At 49.7% G+C, this 27,308-nt stretch overlaps 2 protein-coding genes across 6 annotated transcripts in view; both read right to left on the bottom strand.

The window, feature by feature from the left end:
- Positions 1 to 1,002: 1,002 nt before the first annotated feature.
- On the bottom strand, positions 1,003 to 10,691 carry Ccdc97 (coiled-coil domain containing 97). Of its 2 annotated transcripts, none has more exons than XM_026786457.1 (5): positions 10,523 to 10,691; positions 5,685 to 6,139; positions 4,658 to 4,751; positions 4,288 to 4,417; positions 1,003 to 2,906 (listed from the first exon to the last, which is right to left on the bottom strand). In XM_026786457.1, exons 1-5 carry the CDS (start codon positions 10,584 to 10,586, stop codon positions 2,786 to 2,788), a joined length of 864 nt encoding a protein of 287 aa, XP_026642258.1. In that variant the 5' UTR covers positions 10,587 to 10,691; the 3' UTR covers positions 1,003 to 2,785. The 2 variants fall into 2 exon arrangements, with proteins under 2 accessions (XP_026642258.1, XP_005361234.1); XM_005361177.2 differs by having other exon boundaries at positions 4,658 to 4,927; positions 5,687 to 6,139.
- A 2,315-nt stretch (positions 10,692 to 13,006) lies between these two features.
- The window catches only part of Hnrnpul1 (heterogeneous nuclear ribonucleoprotein U like 1), a 35,231-nt gene continuing 20,929 nt past the window's right edge, over positions 13,007 to 27,308 (bottom strand). For all 4 annotated transcript variants that reach the window (XM_005361174.3, XM_005361172.3, XM_005361175.3 and 1 more), the window contains exons 8-15: positions 26,812 to 27,078; positions 25,240 to 25,362; positions 25,015 to 25,143; positions 18,839 to 19,007; positions 18,009 to 18,302; positions 16,529 to 16,818; positions 14,326 to 14,517; positions 13,007 to 13,852 (exon numbers count right to left, since the gene is read on the bottom strand). In XM_005361174.3, the coding sequence (XP_005361231.2) occupies positions 13,736 to 13,852; positions 14,326 to 14,517; positions 16,529 to 16,818; positions 18,009 to 18,302; positions 18,839 to 19,007; positions 25,015 to 25,143; positions 25,240 to 25,362; positions 26,812 to 27,078 (1,581 nt within the window). In that variant the 3' untranslated portion in view covers positions 13,007 to 13,735. The remainder of the gene's footprint in view (positions 13,853 to 14,325; positions 14,518 to 16,528; positions 16,819 to 18,008; positions 18,303 to 18,838; positions 19,008 to 25,014; positions 25,144 to 25,239; positions 25,363 to 26,811; positions 27,079 to 27,308) is intronic.

Here is a 27,308-nt window from a genome sequence, read left to right as displayed (position 1 = left end):
GGCGGGTGCCACGCTGGCTCGGGGCTGGCTGTGGCAGCGGGCAGGGCAGGGCAGGGGCTGTGGTGGGCACTGGCTTTACGCCCAGCCTCGATATAAATATCCCCAGGCTGCCCGCTGCTGTTTACTCGGCCGGAGCCCTGGGGGCGGCCCCAACAGGTCCTGAAGGGGGGCGGGGTGACCCGGCTACAGCACAGACATTTCCTTCTGCTCAGACAGGCAGGCAGCCTTGCTGGCCTCTCATGGGTGGGGACAAGGTGGTGACCCCTTGTTTTAGGTTCCTAGGGGCCACCAGTGGAGCTCTGACCTGGATTTCCCACGGTCTGGGAGACAGATGGGGTAAGGGTATGGACCAGGAGACAGCAGGGAGAGGAACAGGGAAAAGTGAGGGTGAAGGCCAGCGGGGGAGAAGGGATCCTGGTGAACAACAAGGGATAGAGAAGTGTGTTTGAGGGACCAAGGGCAGAAGCCCAGGAGAAGCAGGAGAGGATGGGAGACATGGAGGCACAGATGGGAGAGGAAGGAAATGGGGACAGTGTGGGTCAGACAGGGACCTTTCCAGAAAAGAGCTAAGGTTGGGGAGCAGGAGGCAGAGAGGTGTCGGTAGACAAGGGTACAGGGCAGCAGCCATCTGAGCCCAGGCCAGGGCAGGACAGACAGGAGACATGGAGGTGGGGGCCGGATACCCACAGAGGGGCTCTCCCCTCCCTGACTCAGCCTCTCCGCCCACCCCATCCCCAGGAACCAGATCAGAGGCTGAGGCGCCAACCACCACGGGGGTGGGGAGGTGGGGGGGCTGCTCAAGCAGGGTGTGCCTTTGCTGTCTGCCCCTCCTCTGTCTCCACCTTTCTTCCTGTCTCCTCGTCTAATCCCTGTCCTTGTGGCCAGCTCCACCTCTCATTTGCAGACTCAACCATCTGACTAAGCCCAGATCCTGACTCAATGGCTGTGTGGCTCAGCTCTCTTTAAAGTTACATAACAAACTGATGGATGGCGGCCTTTCTGTCTTCAATCAATTTAATAATCAGACAGAACACTGATCAACTGGGAAAAGACTTAAGCTAACCCAGCTCCCCAGAGAGCACTCTTTGCTCCTGCTGCGGGGACAAGGGCAGGGGCTGTAACAGCACGTCGTACACATGCCACGGCACTTCCATGGGCTCTCCCAGATCGTCTTCTGTCCCCTCTGTTGTCCGGCCCCCACACACGCTGGCAGGAGTGGCTGTAGGAGTGTGTTCTAGTCTTGGTTCTGCCTGGGAGGCCAGGTGATCTCAACAGCCTTTCTGGGCTGTTTTGTCGTTTGTGACAAGTGGCAGTTGACAGTCTGGTTCAAGTTGTCAAGAGGTGTCACCACTGCCTCAGGCAGCCTGGCCCAGGTGGAACTGTTGAGGTCTTTTCCATATTTCAAGCTTTCATGCCAACACCGTCTGTCCCCAGTAGCTCTCTGGGTGAGTCCCAGGGGTCAGGACTTTAGCTCGACAAAGCAGTTTTGAGGGTCCTGCAGGTATAGCCAAATAGAAGGCCACAACTGTCTCAGAGTAGCTTGCCTCTTCAGGCTCAGATACGCTAGCCCCCATCCTCAGAAGGGATAGTGCAGGTCCCTTCTATCTGCTGGGGCAGCAGGATCCGGTGTGGGGCATGGGAAGGTAGGACGTCTGGGTTCCCACAGGCCATGGCTGAGTCACAGAGCCATCTGGCTCTCATTAGTCGGAGGCAGCAGGGGGCTCTGTGGGGCAGGCCCTGTGGCCTGCTGGGGGCAGGGACACTAGGGCAGGCTGTGTGTGTGTGTTTGTGTGTGTGTGTGTGAGAGAGAGAGAGAGAAAGAGAGAGAGAGAGATGACTCAGGACACATGATAACAGCCTATGCATACTTGGAGAGTGTAAACAGGAGAGGGGGAGGGAGGTGGAAGAAGTGAAGAAAAGGAAAATTGTGGCTGGGGAGGGGGACTGGTAGGGACTGCCCCCTTCTTCAAGTGCCTCCTACACTCAAGCTGGCCCTGTGGTTCCCAGCCAAGGTCCAAAGGGAGCAGCAGAGCCTGGTGCCCTCTGGGTTCCCGACTCCCACCCAGAGGGAAGTCTCACTGGGTACCCAGGATTCTGCTGCCCATAGCTGCCAGGCCTGGGGGTGGGGACATAGAGGAGCAGAGCCATAAAGGCTGAGACAGGGATAGACGCAAGGCAGAGGCCTGGAGACACAGAAGGGACGAGAAGGCTGGCCTAAAGACTGAGGTACAGGAGAGAGGGGACCAGTGTAGAACACGGGCACAGAGAAATGGAAAAGCCCAGATCTGGGTGCAGCCTGATCTAAACACTAGAATCCATGGGACAGCTGCCACAATCGTTCATGGCTCTGTGTGGGCACAGCACCCAGAACACAGAGAAAGGCAGAAGGGTGGATGCACAGATGTTGGAGACCTAAGAAGCTGAAGGAGGGGAGAGGGGATAAGAACAAGACTGGTAGGCCAGTGCACGCACAGCGTGTGGGAGGCGGAGGCAGGAGGATGGAATTTCAGGCCAGCCAGGGCTACAAAGCAATTAACAGGCTAGCTAGCTACACAGTGAGACCCCATCTCAAAGAGAAAGGACAGAGAGGTAGGGCCAAGGAGAGAGGGGCAATGACTTCCCAGGAGAAAAATGGGAACCCCATAAACAGAAGTGGAGGCATTGTCTGAGGTGTGCCAGGCCTGGGGGCCTGCCCTGATGGCCCCTGAGTCACTAAGCCAGCCTGTAATCAGCTGCCTGTAGGGGGATGGGTGAGGTGTGTCACTGGCTGGAAGGGTGGGAGCCATCAGTCCCCATCCAGCTCTTGGCTGGGCACATCCTCGGGTTCCTCTTCATCAAAGTATCGCTCCTCCTCGTCGCGTGCCACGATGTCCAGGTTGTCAAAGTCAGGGTTGTCATCCACCGTGCTGCAGAAAAGGAGGCTGTCAGTGGTCATGGGGCCCAGGTCAGGGAAGCTGACCCCCTGGGGATGCTGGGCCTTTTGGAATTCAAAAGAGATGTTTCCCAATCAGTCTACATAAAATCACTGGCTTTGAGGGTTGGAAAGATTACTCAGGGGTTAAGAGCCCTGCCTGCTCTTCCAGAGGTCCTGAGTTCAATTTCCAGCAACCACATGGTGGCTCACAGCCATCTGTAATGAGGTCTGGCATGCAAGCAGAACACTGTATATAACCAAAACTCTGGCTACTCTGTAGACTGGAAGATGTGAGAACACCAGGGCCTGCAGGGGGGCAATGTGGCACTCTGACTGTCCCCATGTGGATCTAGTCACCGAGGTGTCACTCATCCAAGATGTACCCTCAGCAATCTCAGGTCTATCCTTTTGTCCTTTTGTCCCTTTTGTCCCTCGCCTTCACTCTTGGCAGATCTGCTCAGATGCCACTCACTAAGGCTCTGACAACACACTGCCCCCTCCCCTACTGAGCTCCACCACTAATGAAGTCTCCCGTCAATAGCAGGGGCCTCTTTCAGGCCGGGAGTCCTTGGCTGCACTTACGCCTTGCTTTAACTCTGGATTCTGGACATAGAAGGCATACAGAGGCATAAATTGATTGTGGGACACATCTGGGTCTCTGCTGCCCTACAGCAGCCCTCCTGAAAGCACAGGGTTAGGTCCCCACTCCTGACATCCTTGGGGTTACCTAGTGTTACCAGGGCTGGCTCACAGGTGGCCTGCTTAGCAATGGATGAATCCACTGGTTCCAGATCTGTGGGATCCCAGCATGGCCTCTGGAGCAGTGGTAATCAGGCTCCCTGTTCCACTGATGCTGTTCATGGACACAGGTCACATGTCACTTGGGCTGGATGTGAATAAGCAGGATCCTGAGCTGCCAGGCCCATGATGGGATCATAAGGGAGAGACTGGCTCAGATGACAACCATTTATCATTTATCTTTCTTTTCTTTCTTCTTGAGACAAAGTCTTATCACATCGCCCTGGCTGGAGCTCAGAGACCCAACACCTCTGCCTCCCACCTGCTGGGATGGGATGGGGGTGCACTACTAGCCTCATCTCAGTGCTTTGTCAACCCTGAGCTAAATGGCGGTGTACCTCTCTACCTATGGATGAAGGGACTAGGGCTCTGAGAGAAAGAGAGACAAGGCTAGCCTGAGACCCTAGCCATCAACTCTTGTTTATCTGACACCTCTGAGTGACTGACATCACTAGGACTCATGGTGGGGAGCTACTCCAGAGCCCTCTAGTCCCACTAAGGGAGGGCCTGTGAGGACAGATAGGGACCTGCTTGTGGCCCAGGGCCATGGGTGCTGGGCTGGGAATGGGAGGCACCTGTAGTCAAAGCCCCCATCTTTGCCATCCAGGAATCGCTGGTGCATGCGGCTGGTGAACTCCTCTCTCAGGATCAGCCTCTCCTCTGAGTCGGGCACCCAGGACTCCGAGTCCTTGTCTGATCTCTGGTCTGTAGAGATACCCAAGACAGTGACCTGAAGGCGTCTGACAAGCTACCGTCCTATGTCCAGCCCCATGCCTGCCCTCCTGGGGTGTACAGTGGATAAAATGGATATGCAGTGGTCAGGAGGAAATGGCAGGGCAGAGGGTGAGGCCAGACATCGTGTCTATTCTCACAGATTAGGGCCCAGCCAGGTACTACAACATGGGGAACAGGCCTGGGGCAGGGTGCCCTGCTGTCGGCCCTCACCTTCCTCATCACTGTCCTCTTCCTCCTCAAAGCAGGCATCCTCCTCTTCTTGCTGCCGGAGCAGCTTCTGCTGCAGCTCTCGTTCCTGGTAGGACTGGAAGAGCAGGTCAGAGAGTGGGTAGGCAGGCATGCTGGGGGAGCCGGTCCTGGGGACCTGGGGGGCCGGTGTGCGGGCACTGAGCTCTTCTTGCGTGAGGTACTGTCCTATGTACTGCTCATACAGCAGCGGGGCCCGGAACCGCATCTGCTCATCGCTGAAGTACTCGCCTCCTGTGCACAAGAGGCGGGGTTAGGGGTGAGCACACATGTCCAGGCATGTATGTGTGTGAACTGCTTAGGAGATGTTTACATTTGTATGCGATCAAGGTACATGATAAAGTCACTCGCAGGTGACTGAGGTCCAGAGGGACACTGAATATACAGCCTGACTGAGCATGTTTATGTACCCAGGCCTGAGCCACTCTAGACCAGGCTGGCACCAAACTCAGAGATCCTCCTGCCTCTGCCTCCTGAGTGTTGAGGCATGAACTACTACACCAGGCTCTTCTCCCTTCATGCTTTTCACCTGTGTTTTGTTCAAGGTGGCCGTGTATACCCAAGGCCATACGGATATCCCTCCTTGGTTTCCAACGTGCTTTTTGTGCACAGTGTGACAATAGGAACTCCAGTCCTTAAGGACACCTGATTATCACAGTGCTCTGTATGGTGTCCTCAGTCACAGCCATCTAAGATGCCACTTCTGCCAACACCTGAAAGGCTGAGGCAGGAGGAATTTGGGTTCAAAGACAGCCTGGGTGAGTGAGACTTCTGTCAAATAAATGTGACCCTGTCATCCACTGAATTCTGGCCCTATCCGCTCATCTTTCTCTCCTTTACTTCATTGTGGGTCTGTGTCTCTGTTCTCTTTGTCTCAAAACTTAACTCCATGGATTTCTTGGGGTTCCTACACTTGGGCCTTGTCTTGCTCACTAAGCCTCAGTCTCCCTTTCCTCCCCACCTCTGTTCCCCCCATCCACCATCCCCCAACACCTTGGATGAGCTTTCGCAGGGCAGCATAACGTCGGTTACGCAGGCGGGTGCGCAGGGTTCGGGGTCGGGCCGTGCCTTGCCGGGCCACCTCGGCACAGTAGAAGTCAGCACGGTGGTCCCCACGCAGGTGGCTGAAGCAGACCAGGTGCTCTTCCCGGAGGCCGGTGCGGAAGCGCTCCAGGAACACCAGTGGCTTCTCGTGATAGAGCTGGCTCAGGATGGCCACCTTCTCATGCTCTGTCAGGTCAGGCTCACCCTGCTGTTGGCTGCACACAGGCAGGTGGCTGGCGGCGATGGCCTGCAGCATGGCACTCACGGCTGGACTCTCAGCCTGGGAGGTGTCACCATCGGGGACTCCTGGTATACTCTCTTTTGCCTCCTTGTTCTGGGATGCAGATGGAACAGGAACCTGGCTCAGCTCCCCCCAGTGCACACATCTGGGCTCCACACAGTCTGCAAGTCAAGGGGCGTCTTTAGTTAAAGGCTAAGAGGGCATCGGGAAGGGATTAGGTAGGAAGTGGTTGGGTGTTGGCACACACAGTTCGTACTCATCGAGCGCCCCTGGCATCCTGGGGAATGTGTTAGGCCCTGGACAGAGCATGGTAAGAGGTCCCATCGTGATGTGGCACAGTCAATGCCCTAATTAATTAACAAAAACATGGAGTATGTAGAAAAGCCAAAACATACAAGCCTGGCACAGTAGCACACGCCTTTAGTCCAGCACCTTTAATCTCAGAGGGAAGTGGAGCTCTGTGAGTTCAAGGCCAGCTAGGACTATACAGCAAGACTACACCTCAAAAATGAAAACAAACCAACAATAAAAATTCAAAACATCACTGGTGGTGATGAGAGAACCCCAAGAAGACAGGAGGAATGTGGGGGCGGCTCAACATTCAATGGAGGGTAACAAAGCTTGCCAGGAAGTGACATTTGGAGAGACGGCTCAGCTGTTAAAGAGGAGCACTGGCTGCTCTTCCAGACAACCAGGCTCAGTTCCCACCACCCACATGGCGGCTCACAACTGTAACTCCAGTGCTAGACGATGCGGCATCTTCTGGCCTCCTCGGCAATATATGCTTGTGGTGCGCAGACATGAATGTGGACAAAATAACCAACACATACGAGATAAAACTAAGCAAGTTTTTTTTTTATCTGAGTAAAAACCTGAAGTGCTGAGAGACTGACCTCTGTACTTTTTGGGATAAAAACTTTTCAGTAGGGAGCAGCAGCAGAGGCCCTGAGGCCGATCTACCGAGCTGCTGGTTGGCTGGGCCATCACATTAGGTTACAGCCACTGACTTGGTCAATGACTGGTAGTTTGAATAGGAACAGCCCCCATAGCTCCTACACTTGAATGCTGGGCCATTAGGGAGGGGCAGATTGTAAGGACTTGAAGGGTCAGGAGGTGTGGTCTTGTTGGAGGAAGTGTGTTACTGGGGTAGGCTTTGAGGTTCCAAAAGCCAGTGCCAAGCCCAGAGTTTCTCAGTCAACGGATGAAGATGTGGCCCTGAGCTACTGTGCCAGCACCTGCCAGCATCCCACCATGATGATAATGGACCAAATCTCTGAAACTGTGAGGCCCAATTAAATGCTTTCCTTTATAAGAGTTGCTGTAGTCATGGTGTCTATTTTGTTTTTTATTGCTGTGAACAGATACCATGACCACAGCAACTCCTATAAAGAAAACATTTAATTGAGGTGGCTCACTTACAGTCCACTATCATCATGGTGGGGAGCGGCGCAGCGTGATGTGATGCTGGAGCCAACAGTGCTGCATCTCACAGGCAACAGGAAGTCGACTGATTGTCACACTGAGAGAAGCTTGAGAAAAAGACCTCACAGCCCACCCCCACAGTGACACACTTCCTCCAACAAGGCCACACTCCTAATAGTGCCACTTCCTTTGGGGCCATTTTCTTTGAAACCACCAATTGTCTCCTCACAGCAACAGAATAGTGACAGGACAGTGACCTACATCCTTATTCACTTCCCCTTAGGTATTCCCACATCCCCTAACCGTTCATTCCCACGTAAAGCCCTGAACCAGTATGGAGGACCCCTATAGCGCCCCCCCCTTGCAGGGGGCGGGGCAGCCAGTCTGATATGGGAGATCCTGATCAAAGATGATCTAGGCAAAGAACAGGAAAGACAGGCACTGGGCAAAGCCAGTGGAAGCAGGAAGGAACTTCAGCAAGTACTAGAAAAGCAAAGATGGGCGAATTACATGCCATTTTTAGATAACTGACTGGGATGGGTGGGGGGATGGATTCAGACTGTAAAGTACTGTGGGTTTCAGTCATTGAAGCAAGAGAGGCTGGGGCCGTGCAGTTCAAGGAGGGTCAGATGATTAAATGGACAAGCCATGGGACTGCAGGGCTGGGAGGGTTAGGGGTAGGTCCAAGGCTCTAGCCTAGGGGACAAACTACTCCCAGGGACAGAGGCAGGAAGCAGATTGGGCTAGGGAAGCAGCCATGGGTATGGGAGACATTTGAGAGGCTGTATCTAAGAGAATGCTGGGACATAGGCTTCCCCATCCCCCAGAGATGTACAGTGCTGGAGACACAGCTGTACACAGATACAGAGCCAGGCAGAGAGAAGCGACACATGGGTGAGGGGAGTGTGTGCAGACAAACCACAAAGCAGATGACACTGGACATATGGGCAGGGGGCATGCCTGTAAAAGCTAAAAACTAGGTCTTCCAAAGACAGACACATCCTAACCGCTGAAACTTTTAACGTGTGTGGGTCTCCATAGGCATAATTATATTAAGGCTCTTAAAAACTGAGACATTAGCTGGGCAGTGGTGGTGCACGCCTTTAATCCCAGCACTCGGGAGGCAGAGGCAGGTGGATCTCTGTGAGTTCGAGGCCAGCCTGATCTACAAAAGATAGTTTCAGGACAGCCTCCAAAGCTACACAGAGAAACCCTGTTTCAGAAAACAATAAAACCCACAGAAAGCAAAAACAAACCAACAGAAAACCTGAGAGATTATTCTGAGTTAGATGTCCTAAATGCAATAAGAGACTGAGGGAGGTGTGGAAAGATGGCTCAGTGGTTAAGGGCACCAGCTGCTCTTCCAAGGGACCCAGGTTTGATTCCCAGCATCCACAAAGCAGCTCATAATCATGTGTAACTCCAGTTCCAGGGGATCTGACACCCTCTTGGCCTCTGTGGGTACTATGCACAGACATGCATATAGGCTAAACCCCATATACATAAAATAATAATAAAAACAAGTAAGACAGAGGAAGATCAGACACACACAGGTGCTATGACGGTGGAGGCAGACATCAGAGTGCTATGGGCACAAGCCAGCAAGTGCCGGTGCCATCTCTAACTGGAAGAGATGAGGAACAGCCTAGAGCCTGTGAGGGAGCCAGGCCTTGTAGCCTGATTATTTCTGTCTGGTAATACAGAAGTTTCTCTGCTCACTTTAAACACCCATTTTTGGGTCGTTCAATACAGCAGTTGTGAGAAATAACACAAAGGGCTAAGAAGGAGCAGCCTGAGAAGCAGGGAGGAGCCAGAGCATGCTATCTCATAAAGCAAACTTGCCAGGATGGAGGGGTACTGACTCCTGTGAACAGTCCAGATGCTGGACTGGGTGGCACTCACCTGTAGCCCACTAGGGAGGCTGAAAGAGAACAATTCATGAGTTTGAGACCAGGCTGGACTACATAGTGGGTTCTAGGTAAGCCTGGGTTACAAAGCAAAACCCCATCTCAAATAAACAAACTAAAGGCAAGTTGCTATAGAAAAAGGAATAGCAATGAAAATGTAACAAAACAACAAAACCCAAAGAACTAGATGGAGTAGCCATGTTTAACTGCATGTGTGAGGATGCCATTGGGGATCCTAATTGAACAGGTACAGAGTAAAGGATAGGCTATACTGGGTGATGGGTAAAGAAAATGATGAGCAGTGTGTATGACTCTGGAGAAGGCAGGTATTTGGGAGGATGTTGTGGAACATTATTTGAAGATGTGCTACATTCATTCATGCTATGGAATATTTGTTTAATGATGCAAAGATGCATTGCATTTTTTTTTAAAGATTTACTTATTTATGCTGGGGAGTGGTGGCTCCCCGTCTTTAATCCCAGCACTCGGGAGGCAGAGGCAGGCGGATCTCTGTGAGTTCGAGGCCAGCCTGGTCTACAAGAGCTAGTTCCAGGTCAGGAACCAAAAAAGCTGCGGAGAAACCCTATCTCGAAAATCCAAAAAAGAAAAGAAAAGAAAAAAGCATTTTAAAGACAGGTATGGTAGCGCCGGGCTGTAACCCTAGCACTTTGAAGGCTGAGACAGGAGGAAGGCAAGTTGCTATAGAAAAAGACTGACACGCACACTCAGGCAGTACTTGTGGGAATTCAGCAGAGCAGTAAAAGGCATTGCAGGCGCAAGGGAGAAAAGACTTGAGGAGGCAGGACGGACTGCAGACTTTGGGGACAAGGGAGTTAGAATGCAATGGGCACTGTGGATCTTACATAAGTCAGTTTGCATGGGACAAGAGAAGAGCTAGCTTGGGGCACAGAAAAGCTCAGGCTGGCACAGGAAAGAGGTATCTTAAGAAAGGTTGGCCTGAGACTAGAAGAATTTGCAGTGAAGTTTATATTTGCTTGAGGCTTTGGCATGGGAAGAAATGGGTTAGCTTGGGACACTGAAAAGGGATTCTAAGAAAATGGAGGGAACTGTCCACCTGCCACAAGGCAATAATCTGACCAAGTGCTGAAAATGCCGGGAGGCTGAGGTTACACTTCCTAGACAGTCTACCGGAACCGTTTCCAGGTCACACCGCAAGAGCCCCCTCCCGAAGCCTGTGCCTGGTCAGTGCCTCACCAACATCGGACTCGTCCGTCACCGTCCCGGATGCCACGGCCTCCATCCCAAGTCTCCGACTCATTAACCGCCGCAGCGGGGTCGGGAAGCCAGCACGGACCCTAAGCAGTCGTAGCCATTTCCGGCTATGGAAGCGTCACTGACCGACTGCTTAAACTGCACCCAGGCACTAAAGTTCCGGGTCAAAGGTGGCCCGCCTCTGCGCATGCGTGGCCCCATCCCCCAGCAACCAGGTACGAAAAGGGCGCTAGGCCGAATGAATCTTCAGCGTTCGCAAATTTGAAAACCATCGGGTACTGTATGTCATTTGATCGCTGCCGTAACTCCAGGCCCTCATGTAGTTAATGTTTACAATGGTTGTTGCGTGAGCACCCTCCAGGACCTGGAGACTCGACTATGCTTTTTAATTTAAAAATAATGCATGCATATATGATCAAAGGACAATTTATGGGAGTGGGTTCCGGGGACAGAACTCAGTCAAGACTGTCAGCAAGCTTTTTGTTTATATTTCGAGACAGGGTTTCTCTATGTAGACCCAGTCTGCCTCCTGAGTGCTGGAATTAAAGGCGTACAGCACCACCCTGCTACCCAGCAAGCATCTTTGACCTGAGCCATCTCACCCACCTCCGTGGTTTGACTCCCTCTGTCATCACATTCAGCCTGTGGGAAAGGACCTTTGTGTTTCTAAACAAGGAGGAAACCTGCAGGTGTGAGGGCTGTGGGAAGGGCAGGGACCTGCCCACCACAGGGTAGGTGGGAGGCGTGCAGGTAGAGATACAGACCCCAGATAAGAGCTGAAGGGATAAAAAAGTTAAGAAGTATTTGGGGCAGTTTGGCTGGCATGGGTAGTACTAGATGTTGGAATGGCTTACTATGGTCAGGGCATACATAGTACTCAGGAGGCAGAGGCCGGGAAATCACTTAAGGTTTGAGCCAGCCTGATCATTAGTGAGTTCCAGGCCTCCCAGGGCTACACAGCCAAGACCTTGTCTCAAGAAAAGAAAATAAGAGGGTAAGTGAGGCCATGGTCCTCGGTGCCAGGTCAGGCAGGGCTTCCTAGCTCTAACAAACGGTTGGAGCCTATAGGGTTTGAGGAAGGGAACGAAGGAAAGGAACTGGTGAGCACTGTGAGGAAGCTGGTGATTAATTCAGAAACAGTGGAAGAGGAAGAACTAGATTGCATCCCCCAGCGTGGTGACTACTCAGCTGCATTATCAGTAGTGGTCAGCAGAGGGCACTGCTGCTCAGCACTCGCCTGCCAAGAGCAGGACTTGTCAGACTAGAGACAGTAGGACCCCACCCCTCCTTGCCTTCTCCGAGACCAAGCTGACAAGTGCCTTTTAAGCACAGACATGGTCCCTCCTCAGACCCTCCAACTTCTCAGCCTCCCTCCTGCTGTTTGGTCCTGTTGGTGCACTGTGAACAATATGCATTAGCCCTCACTTTTGGAGACAGGGTCTAAGCTGTCCAGGGAATTAACTTACATAACTGCAAACCTCAAGGGAACTGGGATGCATGTCCCTAGCTTTTCTGGTAAGTTGTGCCCCTTCACAAGGTTCCCCAGTTCCTCCAAGGGAGCAGGGCTGAGTTGTGTACACCATGTCGATGTGAATCACACAGCCTGCACAGGAAGCTAGGAAGCTGCACAATGAAGCAGGTGGGCTAGAGTCATGTTGCATTTTCTTCTCCAGAGAGCCCTCTTTCCATTACTCCAGGGCTGCAGGGTCTCGGTGTCTCTCTCTCTCTCTCTCTCTCTCTCTCTCTCTCTCTCTCTCTCTCTCTCTCTCTCTCTCTCTACCCTTGGGGCTGTCACTAGTTACAAATATGTATCCCCTAGAGGGGGAACCTCAACAACAGGGACTAGAACCATCTCTGCAGTTGCTCAAGGTCCCTAGCGCTATCCAGGATGGCAACAGCAGGCAGTCAATGCTTATATGGGAGGCAGTACAAGCCCCAAGAGCAGCACCCTGGCCAGGCTCAAGGGATGTGGGTGGGCAACAAACCTAGGGATGGCTCCAAACCAGACTGGTCTCTTCCCTACAGGTCCCACCTGTCTGTCCCCTGTCCAAAGAACATGTGGGTGGCGAGGTAGAGAACCATTTTGTTTAAATGAATGAGTGAAGTGCTCCCCTTTGAAAGCCTCCCATCCCAATTAAAGGCCAACTGCAGCCAACACATCAGGGTATCAACCCTGCTTCCTTCCTGATAGGAGGTGCCATGTCATTTATTGAATAAGGTAAAACAAAACAGGGTAAAACATTTCTTAATAAGTGCAGCTTGTTAAAATCCGATTAAAACATATGGGTAAAGAAGGTGAGAATAATCAAAGGGACCACTGTAAAACTTTGGAGGTCTGGCACCTGGAAGAGCATTGGAGAAGGTGGTGGAGGAACTTTAGGGTTAAAGGGAAGCCGGCCCCACCCCCACCTTCCCTTCACCCTCTCACCCACTTAAGCCCACCAGAAACTACCAAGACTCCTGGAGTAAAAGGTTTCAAGTTCAATAGTCACACTCTCTCCAAATACAAAAAGCAGTTACAATCCAACAGAACACAGACACTTGTGTGCAAAGTTATGGGGAACTGAGACATCATACAAAAAGTTAGGTAAAGGTGATTTTGTTGTTTCGAGGGTGTGGCTCTTCCTCGGTTACCTGAACTCAGCAAAGAAATAGTTATTTGATGAAGTATCAATGGCTGACCCACAGTAAAAACAGACAAATTCTAAAAATTAAAAAAAAAGCATAATTACCAAAAAATATGTCACTGCTTCCTTCCTCTACATTTTGCTTCTTAAACTTTTTTTTTTATTAAAGTTTTTGAATTTTTTTTTTTTAAATCCTGAAAAGTAGACAGTAAAACAGCTCCTGGAAGAATTTACAACCAACTGCATGAGTCTGGGAAGCCAAGGGGCTAAAAGCAGGGCGGAGAGGGGCAGATGGGCAGGGTCTCCCCAAGTCACTGCAGCCTCGCTGGGTAATCAAAGGAGAGGCTTCTGTAGTCAAAAAGGCAGGGAGAGAAGGTAGAGGGGACAAAGATAAAAGAAAAAAAATCACTGTTCCTGTTTGAAGGGAGAGGCCCTCTGGAAGATGTGGGCTAGAGGGAGGCAAGCCCTGGGATAACTCTGTCCCCAGCACCACAGGACTCAGAGGGGTGGAGGGGCCAAGGCAGGCGCTAGTAGAAGCAGCATGGGCCTCTGGAGGCTCCAGCACCTGCTACTGTGTGCTTGTGCCCCCCTGTGTGCTGCCCGAGTATCCTCCATAGTCATAGTTCCCGTAGTACGGCGGCCACTGGCTCTGGTTCTGATAGTACTGGCTCCACTGCTGGGCATACTGGGGAGAGAGCAAGAATACCAGGTTATCTCCCCACCACTCCAGACTGTCCCTTCGCTCCTCTCATGGCCCACCCTCCACACATAAGCCCTTTGACAGAAAGCAAAGTGCTTTGGAAATAAGTGTTGAGTTGATGTCACATAAACAATCAGGGAATGCAGGCATGGTCTCCTAGCTTATTGGCTGTCCTTTGCAGATGTGGTGGCCCCAGCACCAACTTGGATTAGCATTTGGCACCCCTGGCCATGGTGCCAAAGCCGGACTCAGCTGAGTCAGGTCAGCTTCCTGCACTAGGGGCCAGTGGCTACACACCAGTGTTACTAGCCAGCAAAGACCAGTTTACCAAAGGCCCTTGAACACTAGCTTAAGGCAAAGCAGCTACCCATATTTCAGGAATAGGCAGAAAATCATGTCTGAATACACATCCAAGAGTGCTCCCAGAAGCCTCACTGGGAGGCCCATCTTGTACTTACCTGCTGATACTGGTTATAGCTGGGCTGAGGGTAGGTCTGGGCAGTGGGGGGTGGTGGTGGGGTGTAGGGGGCAGGATTGTAGGGGCCATAGCTCCCATAGTTGTAGGCAGGTGGTGGCGGAGGCGGAGGCGGTGGGGCTGTGTAGCCCTGGGTGTAGCCTCCTTGGTTGTAGGGTGGCTGGCTGTAACTAGGCTGAGTGGAGAAAGAGACAAAAGTTCCATCAGAGACAGCACACACAGGTACCAAGGCAGCTGCGCCGACAGAGGCAACTGTTGTGTCTGGGAAGCAGCAGATCCTAGACCTGAGCTCTGAGACCCAAGGGCAGCAAGACATGCGGCACTCTAAACCTAAACCTGCTTCAGTCTACAGAAACATCTCAGCACAGCCACTGTGCGCTGGCCTGTCGGAGACCTTCAACAAGCTTGTGTGCACAAAGCGCTAGGCGCTCAGTGCTGAATGGTGGCAGTGGACTCCATGAGGTTTGCTGAGAAGAGCAGTAGTGACAACTTTATCAAGAGTGGGGCAGTTTGAATGTAATTCTACCCAAAATCTCACAGGAAGTGGCACTATGGAGAGGTGTGACTTGCTAGCAGTAGGTATGGTCTTGTTGGTGGAAGTGTGTCACTGTGGGGGAGGGCTTTAAGGTTTCCTATGCTCAGGATACCAGCCCAGTATGACAGTCTACTTCCTCTTGCCTGCAAGATATAGCACCCTCATCTTCTCCAGCACCATGTCTGCCTGCACACTGCCATGTTCCCCAACAAGATGATAATGGACTGAATCTTTTAAACAGTAAGCTGCCACTTCAATTAAATGTTCCCTTATAAGAGTTTCTGTGAGCCAGGCGGTGGTGGCGCACACCTTTAATCCTAGCACTCGGGAGGCAGAGGCAGGCAGATCTCTGTGAGTTTGAGGCCAGCCTGGTCTACAAGAGCTAGTTCCAGAACAGGAACCAAAAGCTAGAGAAACCCTGTGTCGAAAATCCAAAAAAAAAAAAAAAGAGTTCCTGTGGTCATGGTGTCTTTTCACAGCAATAGAATCCCTAAGACGAAGAACTTCTCATGTACAGGATGGATGGATCATTAACTCATTCAGTCTCCTTAGCAATTCTGGCATCCTTTCCATTAGCACTATCATACAGAATCGGCTCAGTGGTTAAGAACAGCGGGTGTTCTTGTCGATGACCCAGGTTTGGTTTCCAGTACCCACACAGTGACTCACAACTACCTGTAACTCAGGTTTCAAGGAAGTAAACATTATTTTCTATCCTCTGTATGCACAACACAGTTGCGGTGTACATATATGTATGTACACACACACAAGCAAACACTCAGGTATATACAACTAACTTAAATAATAGTTAATTGTTTTTGTTTTCTGAGACAAGGTTTCTCTATATAACAGTTCTGGCTGTCCTGGAACTTACTCTGTAGACCAGGTAGGCCTCAAACTGAGTGCTGGGATTAAAGGCATGTGCCACCGCTGCCTGGCATAATAAATCTTAAAAAGTAAATCTCAGTGAGGTTGTTGGGCCAAGGTTAATTTAAAATGACTAGCCCAGGTATGCCCAGTCCTAGAGCTTCAATTAAGCTGTAGGAGTGTTCACATCACAGGACCTTCTTAAGTGAGTTCTAGTCATGTTTCTGGTCCTTTATGGGGAACACATATCAAGTATCTGTCAAGAGCACAAAGCCAGGCTCATGGGAGGCTAGGCTTTGAATTTAGTCTTGCCAAACTCTTAGGAATAGCTAGATGGCATCTAGGAAGCAATCATTTATCTCCTGGCAGCTGCTACCAGCTACTCCCTGGCATGTAAAATGTCCTCATGAAACGGCTGTAAAATAAAAGAGACTGCTCTGGTTCACAAAAGAGCCCAAACACCGGCTTTCTAAGAACTGGAACAGGACCTTGAACTGCTCAGGGACAAGGTTCTCAACCATCTTGGGTCCCAAGAGGTGACTTCACTGAATGTTTTCTTACAGACCCAGTGAGGCCTGTGACATGACCTTGCTCATGGGAGCCAATGCTTGCAGCTAGCTCCTGCGCTGGTGTGTGTGTATGTGTGTATGCATGCATGTGCCATGTCTAGTGAGTAGCTGCAAAAAAGGGGGGGGGGCAGGCTGCAGGGAAGAGTGTAGACCTGTGGTAGGACTGCCCCATATCTACACAAGTGATGTGTACAAATACACACACATAACCTCACCTGTGGAGGGCTGTAGCTGCTCACTGTGGGGGTGCTGGTATTGGCACTAGAGCCAGGGATGTTGCTGTTTTTGTTGTAGCTGCTGGCCCCTGGGGGGTTCCGAGCAGGGCTGTAGCTGGGTGGCGGCGGCGGCTGCTGTGGTGGTGGTTGTGGTGGTGGCGGCTGCTGTGGTGGTGGCTGTTGCTGGGGAGCCCGGTTATAGCTGCCTCGGTTGTTGGAGTTGTTGTTATCCCGGTTGTTATTACCCCAGCGGTTTTGGTTGTAGCCACCGCCTCCGCTGCGGTTGAAACCTGCATTGAAAAATCACATGTAAGGGCTGGAGAAGTGGCTGAGTGGATAAGAGCACTGACTTCTTCGAGAGGACCCAATTCCCAGCACCCATACATCAGCTCACAGCTGTCGTTAACTCCAAAATCTGATATCCTCACACAGACATACATGTGGGCAAAACGCTAATGTACATAAAATACATTTTTTAAAAAAGGAAGAAAAAAACACATGTAATAAGAGGCCTCAGCATGGCTATGCCCAAGGTTGAGCTCAATAAACCAAGCAAATATAGGTGGACCCCTTTGAGCTTGCCCCAGGCCTTGGCACACTTCTTGTCCTTGCCCTAACACAACACCTAGAATTATTTGCAGACAGGTCTCTATCTTGCACTGGACTGTAGCTGACAAGGCAGATTATTTTGGGTGTGTCCAACTCTAACACAGCTGTTCAGCAAACTGGAAAGGATGTTTAGGAAGGATGCTACACAAGCCAGATGTAGTCCTAATAGAAGTTCTCAACAGGTTGGGCCAAGTAGCCTCTCCTGAACCTTTGTACAACTGTTTTTTTTTTTTTGGACCTGAACCCCCAAACACACACAAAAACATGCTTCGTAGGGCCTTCCTGAGGTACTCCCTTGTATACATGAAGGTTAACTTGGGGCCTGAAGTAGGGTCTAGGACATGCTTTCTTTGTTTGTGTGTTTGTTTCAAAGACACATTTTATTTTATGTGTATGTGCCATATGTGGCTGGTATACACAGAGGTCAGAAGAGGGGAATGGGTACCTGGAGCTGGAGTTATAGGCAGTTGTGAGCAGCTCAATGTGGTTGCTGAGAAGCACACTTGAGCTCCCTGGAAACTGCTGGGCCATCTCTGCAGTCCCATGTTTGTTAACTTAGGATCACACTTTATATCAGACACCACACTACTTATTCTTTTTCTGTTTTTAAACCAAAAATCAGTCCTAATATTTGTCCTTTGTCAGATCTAGAGATGGAACCCAAGATCCCTCAAAGGAGCATATGATCAGACAGGGAAGACCAACAAAGAGATAGCACTGTTGTGTGCAAATGGGCCAAGGGCTTCAGAAGCAGTGTGGTCGGGAGGCTGGGCAGTGGAAAGGTTCCTGAGGTTATAGAATACTGACTCTTGACAGCCCTCCCCCACAGCCTGGCCTTGGGATGAAAGGCTGATGGAAGTAAATGGCTCACCTCCTCGGTAGTTGCCTCCTCCACCACCACCTCCACCGCCACCTCCTCCCCGGTTCTGAAAGCCTCCTCGGTTGCCTCCAGGGGGACCTCGGTTGTCGTAACGCTGGAAGCCTCCGCCACCCCCACGGCCTCGGAAGCCACCACCTCTGTTGTCAAAGCGCTTTTCTGGGGGTGGGCCGGCCTTGCGCCCTTCCTCATTGTACTGCCTCACCAGCTTGTCTGCTTCCTCTCGCTGGAGCTCGATAAATAGAACCTCATCCAGAAAGTCCCCAACATCGGGCAAAGTGAAGTTGGCTAGGAGGAAGTGAACGGGGAGCAGGTCAGCACCTTCTGACACCTGGCCCTCCTCACCCTCTGCTAGAGCAGGAAGGCTGAAGGAATGCAGTAGTCAAAAGATGGGTTACGATTAAAACCCCCCAATTGTTTGGTGTGAACACTGGCAGGGGATAACCTAGACTCTTTCTCTCTCCCTTTACCAGAGAGGACTTTGGGTTTCTCCAGTCTCACCTAAGGGAGCCAAGGTGGCAAGTGCAGCCACATCCCTTTCTCCCACTGTGGAGCAAACTGGTGGTTGCCAGAGGCGGGAGATGGTGCAGGCCTTTTGGCTTGGGCTCTACAAATACTTTCCCTCATGACAGCCATCCCCATCTATCCGGAAAGCTCTTCCCCAGACTGAGACCAGGAGCCTATTCCCTCATATGTGGGTGGTGGGAGAGACAAAACAGAAACAAAGAGACCACAGAGGGAATTGTCAGGAGCTGGGGGGTAGCTGTGGTGGTGCCCATAAAGAGGCCCTTCTCTTGAGATGTCAGGAGCCACTTGTTTCCTACCTTTCATTTCTAAGACCGCATGATCTGGGACATCTTTCCCTTCTTCGTCAGTTCTCTTTATTGTGCGGTCTTTTAGGTCCTCATCAGTTGGACAGATTACAATAGCTTTCCGCTGGAAGCCTTCAAATGGTCTCATTTTCCGTCTCTGGGCTGACCCATAAACGTTTGTCTAAGGGTAGGTAAGAGGTGACAAATGGGATCTTCAGAGCCATCTCTGCTGTAGGGCAGTGCTGAGAAAGGTGTGCTAGGGACCTTCCCAGCTGAGACTCAGGAAACAGACCCATGTCCCAAATGAACTGACTTAGAAAACACAAAGAGGTTGACTCCTAATAGCGGGGCTTTCCTTGTTGATACTACTTGTTACCAGCACTGCAGTTCACAAATTCTTCCCCTGTTCTCAAAGGATTATGTGCTTGTGGTAAAATATTCACCATACAAGGTACACAGCTTAAGGGAAAAACCTCTCCAACCACTCAACATCAGTCATGCTTCCCAGAGATAACACTGGATTTCGAATATACACTTGCAGAACTACTTTTATTTGCTTAATATGAACAGGCATTCCACTGCACGCATTCTTCTGAACTCATAATCCTCCTGCCTCAGCCTGCGTGCCAAGATTACATTACAGTTTGAAACTTTTGTTGTTGTTGTTGTTTTTTGGTTTTGTGAGACAAAGTCTAGCATGTAGCCCTGGTTGTCCTGGAACTCATTATGTAGACCAGGCCAGCCTTGAACTCACAAGAGATCCACCTGTCTTTGCCTCCCAAGTGCTAGGATTAAAGGTGTGTGCATCACCATGCCGTCCAGTGTTTTTCCTTTAAACAGTTCATCAATGGAAAGAACATAACCCACCAGTCTTTCTGACACTGTGTAAACTGTTCCTCTCAACACTTTAAATCTTCTTCTCTGGTCCTGTCAACCATTGGTCTTACCCACAAGTCTACCCAAGAAGACCAACAGAGTGACAGTCTGTGCTTTTCCAAGGTGCAGCTGGCTCCTGGGCAGACACTGGCAGAATACATGCAGTGACTGGGAACAACAATAACAACATCCAGTGACCAACATCTGCCATGTGCCAGTCAATCCCTCTGCCAGGCTGGGAAACATGAACAGAGAGCATGACAAAGTCTGAGTGGCAGCTATGAAGCAGGAAAAGCCTCAAAGAGAGGTATGACTTGGCAGAGCCTGGCCCTTTGTCAGACCTTCAGCCTGCTACTCTGTAAAATCATTGGCTGTGGATTTACTCCATTTCTGGCAAACAGTATGAAAGCCTCATGCTCACTACTGTGAAGATAGAATAAGTTTATGTCAACAGATATGCGCCACCACTGATAACAGTCATCATTGGGTGGGGTGCTGTGGATATTTATACCATGATGCTGACTTGAAACAACCCAGACCAAAGGGCAAGAGTAAGCTGTAGTGGTCTCCCAAGTAGAAAAACAGTGAGGCAGACAGAAAGAGCACAGGCTTTGGAGAAGCTGCGTGACAAAATCTTAGCTGTGTTATTTAGAATTTGTGAGTCTGTAGACAAGTCCCTTAATTAGCCTGAGCTTCAAACTGCATCTGAGAGATGAGGATCACATGGCCCTCCTGCTGGCTCTGCAAAGGAGTCTGTGGCATGTGGCAGGGAAGGAAGTCAGCACACAGGATGGATCTCAACTCAATGCCAATGGGCCCAACAGTGATCAGAGAGGCTTCCCAATGCAAACACCTGGATAAACTCAACCCGAGGATGAGATGGTACACGGGATCTTTTTTCAGGATGGCAGAGGTTGGGGTGCCATGACAGAGTAGTGGCAGATCCAAGCTGTGGGTGCAGCTGCTCCGGTTCTAAACCAATGAGCTCCCTGGACCAACCTGCATGCCAGGCTGAACAATCTTCCCTACTCCCAGAACTTCCTGAAAGCACAGTGATGGATGGAAGGCAGACACCTACATACTGTAGCCTTGAGTCAGAAATGATTTCAAGACACAGGTTATAGTTACAGAGGTAAAGGTAGGTCCTTGCTATTGTACTCCTTTTCAGTACCTACACTAAATGTGAAACATTTGGCTTCTTTCAGCAAAACTATTAAGTTTCCTCCTGACTCAAAAGCCAAAATGGGTGGTGGGCATCAGGGCGAATGTGGCCCAGAATATTTGCTGGTGCCAAGTGATCCTGCTCTTATTCCTGTGACCTGGGAAGGCAAAGAAAAACATATTCTGGAGGTCCGTGATGGCACACTTGCCCTGTCAAAGTTCCAAAGGGACAAAAGAAGTAACCCTGACGAAAGAACCAATCTCTGTAGCTTACAATATAGGAGATAAGGGCAGAGTAGACTGCACCCACAGTGGCTGACCTTTGTCTGGGATGAGGTGTGACTCTAAGGCATCTCCTTGGGCACTCAAGTACTGAGGATCCTGTTCTGGACTAGGTCTAAGAGCCTATCTCTCCTGCTGCTTCCTGGGCTTTGGGAAGGGAAGTGGAGCCACGCAAAACTCAGCTTTCCTGGAGGAAAGGGATGAAGTTCTGGTGGCTGTTACCAAAGCAAACAATGAGGTCAGAGCCCTGCACTCTCTGGTCTCTGGGGAGCTCTGTGGTGTTGCTAGGAGACAAGAATAACAGCAAAGTCAGCTTTTCCAGACTGAGATTCACTACCCAGCTCCTGCTCCTCCAGTTCCACAATGCTGGAGGATGTCAGCTAGCTCCAAAAGAGCAGCCAGAGCAGACTAACTAACTTCGGCAAATGGGCAGAAGGGAGATGGGGTTCTGAGACAGGGTGCTTGGTTAGTTCTGATGTGGGACAGACTGAGGGCCTCAGGACACAGCAGATATAGCTGGTGACTTCTACTGATATTCTGAGTTCTTTCAAAGGCCCACTGTCCGATCTATCTGCTCTTTGTCATAGCCAACAGGGCCAGTCTGGCAGCAGCAGAAGCATGGCTGGGTTCCAGAGGATAACGTGTGGCAAAGAAAGCTTGTTTTGGGTTGAGTGAGGTGAATCCCAGTGGACGGTCCCAGTTGACGGAAGTGCACACACATAGGAAGAGGACTGATGTAATTGCCAGGAATGGAGCAGGCTTGAGGCTCTAGGGACAGTGGGGGTGGAGGAAAGAAACTTCCCTTCAGTGCCTGCTAACAAGCCACAGTTTACTTTGGGGCTCCACTCTAGCCCTAGGTTTGTGTCAAGAAAAAATGTACCTGCCAACAGGGACAAGAGCAGGCCTAGAACCACAAGTTCTTTGTTGTATTTTGGATCAGGGTCTCACAACGTGGTCTTGGCTGGCTGCCTATCTCATGAGGGTTGGGACTATAGTATGTATCATCATGCTCAGCTAGAACCACAGTGTCAGTGGGAGACTAAGACAGAAACGTGGTTGTATCCAGTCCTGACTGGCCACTGCCCATCCTGGCCTAAGCTCTGACATACTCCTGGGAGGATCCCATAGACTGTAGCCCCCAAGTCCAAATGGGTAAAACAACTTCGTTATCACTTAGAACACACAGTTCCTGCTATCCTCTGATAGCCTAGGGACAGGTTAGAAACCTCATTCTAGTGGATTTCCATCTATAACAGGGCCACCTGAAGCCACAAGACTTCCCTGCTACTCCCGGGGCTTTCAGTAGCCAGGCATTTTTAGTCATATTCCTTACCCCCACACCCCTGCACATATGACCACACTGAACTGAGGACAAGGCTTCGCTCTTTCATTCTCTTTACATAGGCTGACCTTCTTGCAGGTTTTTTCTAGGTCCACTACAGACCCAACTACCCAGCATCCTGCTACTTGGGAAGTTAAGTTACCAGTACAAAATCTTGCCCAAGTTTAGGGCAGGCTCCTTCCCTTTATAAGACTTTGTTTCTCCTCTAGTTTACCTCTATTTTTTTGCCCCCAAGACACGGTTTCTTTGGGCAGACTTGGCCTGAATTCGTTCTGTAGACCAAGATGGTCTCAAACTTAAAGAGATCTGCATGCCAGTCTCCTAGGTGCTAGGATTAATACCTCTATTTTTGAAGTTCTAGATGTTTCTCTCTGATACCTACATAATTTGAAGAAGCTGCTGAGATCATTATGGGATGAGAGCTGTGTCTATCAAATACATTTCTAGTGCAGAGGTTGGGGCCTGGCAAAGGTAGAATCTTGGCCATTCAGTCTCACCAGGCTTATACAGGTTTGAGTTCTCTTCCAAGAATGAACATGTCTGAAGCTGGCACATATAATAGTTACTGAAGAGTTAAATGCAGGGAGTATGACTTAGGCCGAGAATCTGGGAATACAGGGACTCAGCATGCAGTGCTATTTTCTTTAAGACAGCTATGCATTATCAACGTAATCCTCACAGCCACAGCTAATGGTGTGAGCAAAGCTGACATCTCTTCTAAACCTTAGTGTATAGTCATACAACATTCCCTTTTACATAATCTCAATTTTCTAGAACACACTTTTAGAGTTTAGGCTAAAACAGGAAAAAACCCACTGGCTTTAAATCCCTTTCTTGGCCTCACTGACCTAGAGCTTCAGCCCCTGGATCCAGCCTTGGGTTAACTAACGAACTGTGTTCGTTACTTTGGAGGTTAGGAGCTTTGCTTTATGGTTGGCCTGGATCATATGGCTTGATCTGCATTCCTTCTGCGAGGTCAGCAGGCTGAAAACCATAGGCAACCTGGTGCAGCCCTAGGTCTGACTCCAGCTCCAAACAAGCCAGCACCAGGTTAGAAGGCTGAATACTCAGCTCTACTTGGTACCTGGCTGAACTACAGGACAGAAATGGCATACAGTGTGGTGAGCGTGCAAATCTGACCAGAGAAATGAGAAAAAGATAGACAGACAAGGAATTCTTTCTGGGGACCCTAAAAGAGGACCCTTAGGGTATTAACACCACTGTGTGGCCTCTCAGAACAATAAGTCCAGTTGGGCACAGACAGACTAAAAATCCCAAAATACTTTAACAAGAAGAATAGGGCAAAGTGAGCTGGGGAGGGATGAAGATATAGTTTGACTGGAGAACACTTGCCCAGCGTTTGTAAGGTCCTAGATTCAATTCCCAGTGCAAAGAAGAGGCACTTTAGCTAGAGTACACAGAGAGCCTTACAGGGTGACCTCCTTATTTTTAGGTTCCCTTTTCTCTGTGCAGCCCTGGCTGTTCTTGAACTCACGGAGATCTGCCTGCTTCCCAAGTGTTGGGATTAAAAGTGTACATTTAAAGGTTAAGAAAGCATGAATGTAAGGTTTAACTATAGATCCAGAGAAAAACAAATAAACACCTCTGCTGCTACACCATGGAGCCTACACGACAAATGTCAAGCACAATGTTGCGCAGACAACAAACATATGAAGCTCATTAGATAGGGATTTGAAGCTATTTAAGGCTATTTGTTCTTTTGACAATGCTAAAACCATGCATGTTTTTATTTTTAATCCAAGTCAAAAGTGACCAAACCCCACCCTTAACTGAAATGTAGATAGAATACAATGAGTTAAATATGTGCTCCCCACTCATAAAAACATGCCCAGCAGCTAGACCACCCCTACTCTGCAGAGCACGTAGTTGCTGAGCTAGGTGCTGTGAAGGTGTGGAACCATTAGGCTCTCCATTTTACAAACTACAATGCCAAGATTCACAGAAGGTTGGCGGCTCACAAATGCAGAGCTAACAAATAACAGAGTTGGGGTTCAAGTATAGCCTGTGAGGCTTGGAAATCTTTGCCTCTTGGGGAAATGGCTGGAGAAATGGCTCAGTGGTTAAGATCACTGTCTGCTTTTCCAGAAGACCTGGGTTGACTCCCAGCACCCACATGACAGCTCACAATTGTCTGTAATTCCAGTTCCAGGGGTCTGATGCCTCTTCTGGCCTGTGTGGAACCGGGCATGCATATAGCATATTAAAACACATGCAGGCAAAACACCTACATACATTAACAACAACAACAAATGCCACTTTCATTTGACTATGTGACTCTTGTCTAAGAATGAATCAGTTAGACAGTAGGTCTGGGTTGTGGTACCAAACCCCACCAGACAGGGCTTAGAAAGCAATGTGAAGGGTCTATAGCTATTCTCACGTATGGTGTACCCCTGGCCAGCACAGCTGCTAGAGAACATTATGAAGAAAGGAAAAAAGGGCTGGAGAGGAATTCCCATGCAGTGAGTAGGCTCCTTCCCTCCCAAGCACTGCTGGTCACAAATACCTGATCTAGGATGTAGTTGCGTTTCTTTCGGGCAGCAATCTGAATGAGACGGTTGAGGCACTGAGTGGCCTGCTGGATCAGGACATCCCAGCGGCCAGCATAGTTTCGCTGCCGACGTAGACCCATCACCTGTGGGCAAGAGGTAATGAAAGGCAAGTGAGCCGAGGTACTGGACAGCTCCCATAAGCTGGGAGGTGAGTAAAGTGATCCACAGGTCATCCTTACCCGCATCTTATCCATGATGGCATTGGTACCCAGAATGTTGTACTTCTTAGAAGGGTTGGAGGCTGCATGTTTGATGGCCCATGTGGTCTTCCCGGCAGCAGGCAGGCCCACCATCATCAGAATCTACAAGAATAGGACAGTGAAGGGTGCTGTGAAACAGCAGCAGCATGTAGCATGGTGACATAGTGCCACCCTGGCTTGATGGTGCCCATGATGATGATTCTGACCTCCTGGTAGCCTCTGGAAAATGGAAGCAATAGTGTCTATCTCAGTGCTGCTGTTGGGAGTCAAAGACAAGGCTTGTTAGCTTCTGAGTCTAGGGTCTGGGATAGGTAAGAACTATGTCACATCCCACCAACAGAGGTTATAGAATGACTTTTCCCAGACTCTGGCAGGAGAAAACCGTGACGCTGAACTATGGATAGGTATGAGAAAATTGTACAATCTTAAGAGTTTGAAAGTGGGATCTGAGTTGTGCCTACAGGTCATGGATTCCATTTAATCATCATCTTTTGAATTCAACAAACACTACATGTAACCTAAATGCAGGATAAGGGTAATTAATGAGTCTTCTCTGGGACAACTAGAATGTTTATAGTCAGGTGTGGTGGTGCACACCTATAGTCCCAGCTACCGGGGAGGCTGAAGAAGGAAGATGACAGAGTCCAGGAGTTTGAGATCAACCTGGGCAAAACAGCAAGACTGTCAGAAAAAAGATGTATAAAGGGAGATTTTCATGAAATGGGACATAGATCATAAAGTATGTAAAAGGACAGGACAGCAAATTGCCTGTCACGAGATCTGTTATAAATTAAGAATATCAAAAACAGGATAAACACCAAAATCTTCAGATAAATTTGTTAGCGGTACAATTACGGGAAATTTTAAGATTTCTATACATTTCTTAATATTCTAAAACAAATAAAAATTGTTTATGAGAAATATCTTTTTTTCCCTTAATGTGCATTGGTGTTTTGCCTGCATGTAGGTGTCAGGTACCCTGGAACTGGAGTTGCAGGCAGCTGTGAGCTGCCATGTGGGTGGTGGGAATTGAACTCGGGTCCTCTGGAAAAATAGTCAAGTGCTCCTAACTGCTGAGCCATCTCTCCAGTCCCAAGATATATATCTCTTAAGAAAATAAAAAATCACAACTACATCATCTGGGAGGCTGGAGGAGGATAGCTACAGAGACCCTAGCTCATAAAAAAAAAAAAAAAAAAGGAACAAAGGTCATTGGTCCAGCTACTTGAGCCACTTGTGGTGTTTGTAACCCAGAGAGGGCAGGTGGAATTGCTCAGCCCTCTCTGAGAAGACTAGTAACAGAGTATGCTCCTACACCATTCTGCTATGAGGACGCCTCTTTTCCCAGATTCAAGTCTCGCTGAAGAGTAGTGAAGTCACTTCCCTCTGGACCTCACTCTTGAAACTCCTTTGCAACTCCAATCTCAACCCTAAGGAGTGAGGACAAAGAAGCCAAAGGACCAAGTTTATTCAAATATCTGTCCCTTTCAGCACATATAAGCTACTCAGTGTCTCTCCTCTGCCCTGGGCAGCTCTTCTGGCCCTACTTACCTCACACTCTGCTTTGCTCTTTGGTCCAATGGTGCCCCGGATCCGCTCACTGAGGGGAAGATGCTGGATGAAAGTGAACCCCGGGAGAATGGAGCAGTAGGGCTCTGCCCTCTGCCCAAAGTTAAACTCCACAGCACAGTTCTTCACCAGGACATGAGGGTAGAGGGCCTGACCCCCTAATGCTTCTTTCTGGATTCGGAAGGCAATGCCCATCCACTTGCCATTCTTAGTAAAAGAAAGCTCCACGTCATTTCCACATTCAAAGTCCTAGGAGAGAAAGCCAAGGGTAAACCAGTGTGATGGTAGACATCTGTAATCCCAGTATCCAGTAGGCTGAGGCAGGAGGAGCATGAATCTTAGACTAGTCTAGGCTACCTGAGGTCTTGTCTTAAGAACAAAACCACAGTTCAAGACCAGCCTGGTCTACAAGAGATAGTTCCAGGACAGGCTCCAAAACCACAGAGAAACCCTTTCTCGAAAAACCAAAAAAAAGAGAC

This window comes from Microtus ochrogaster, linkage group LG4, assembly GCF_000317375.1.
Source record: "Microtus ochrogaster isolate Prairie Vole_2 linkage group LG4, MicOch1.0, whole genome shotgun sequence".
NCBI classification, from domain to species: domain Eukaryota; kingdom Metazoa; phylum Chordata; class Mammalia; order Rodentia; family Cricetidae; genus Microtus; species Microtus ochrogaster.
The sequence above is the reverse complement of the archived record's forward strand: the minus strand, read 5'-3'. Positions and strand labels throughout refer to the sequence as shown.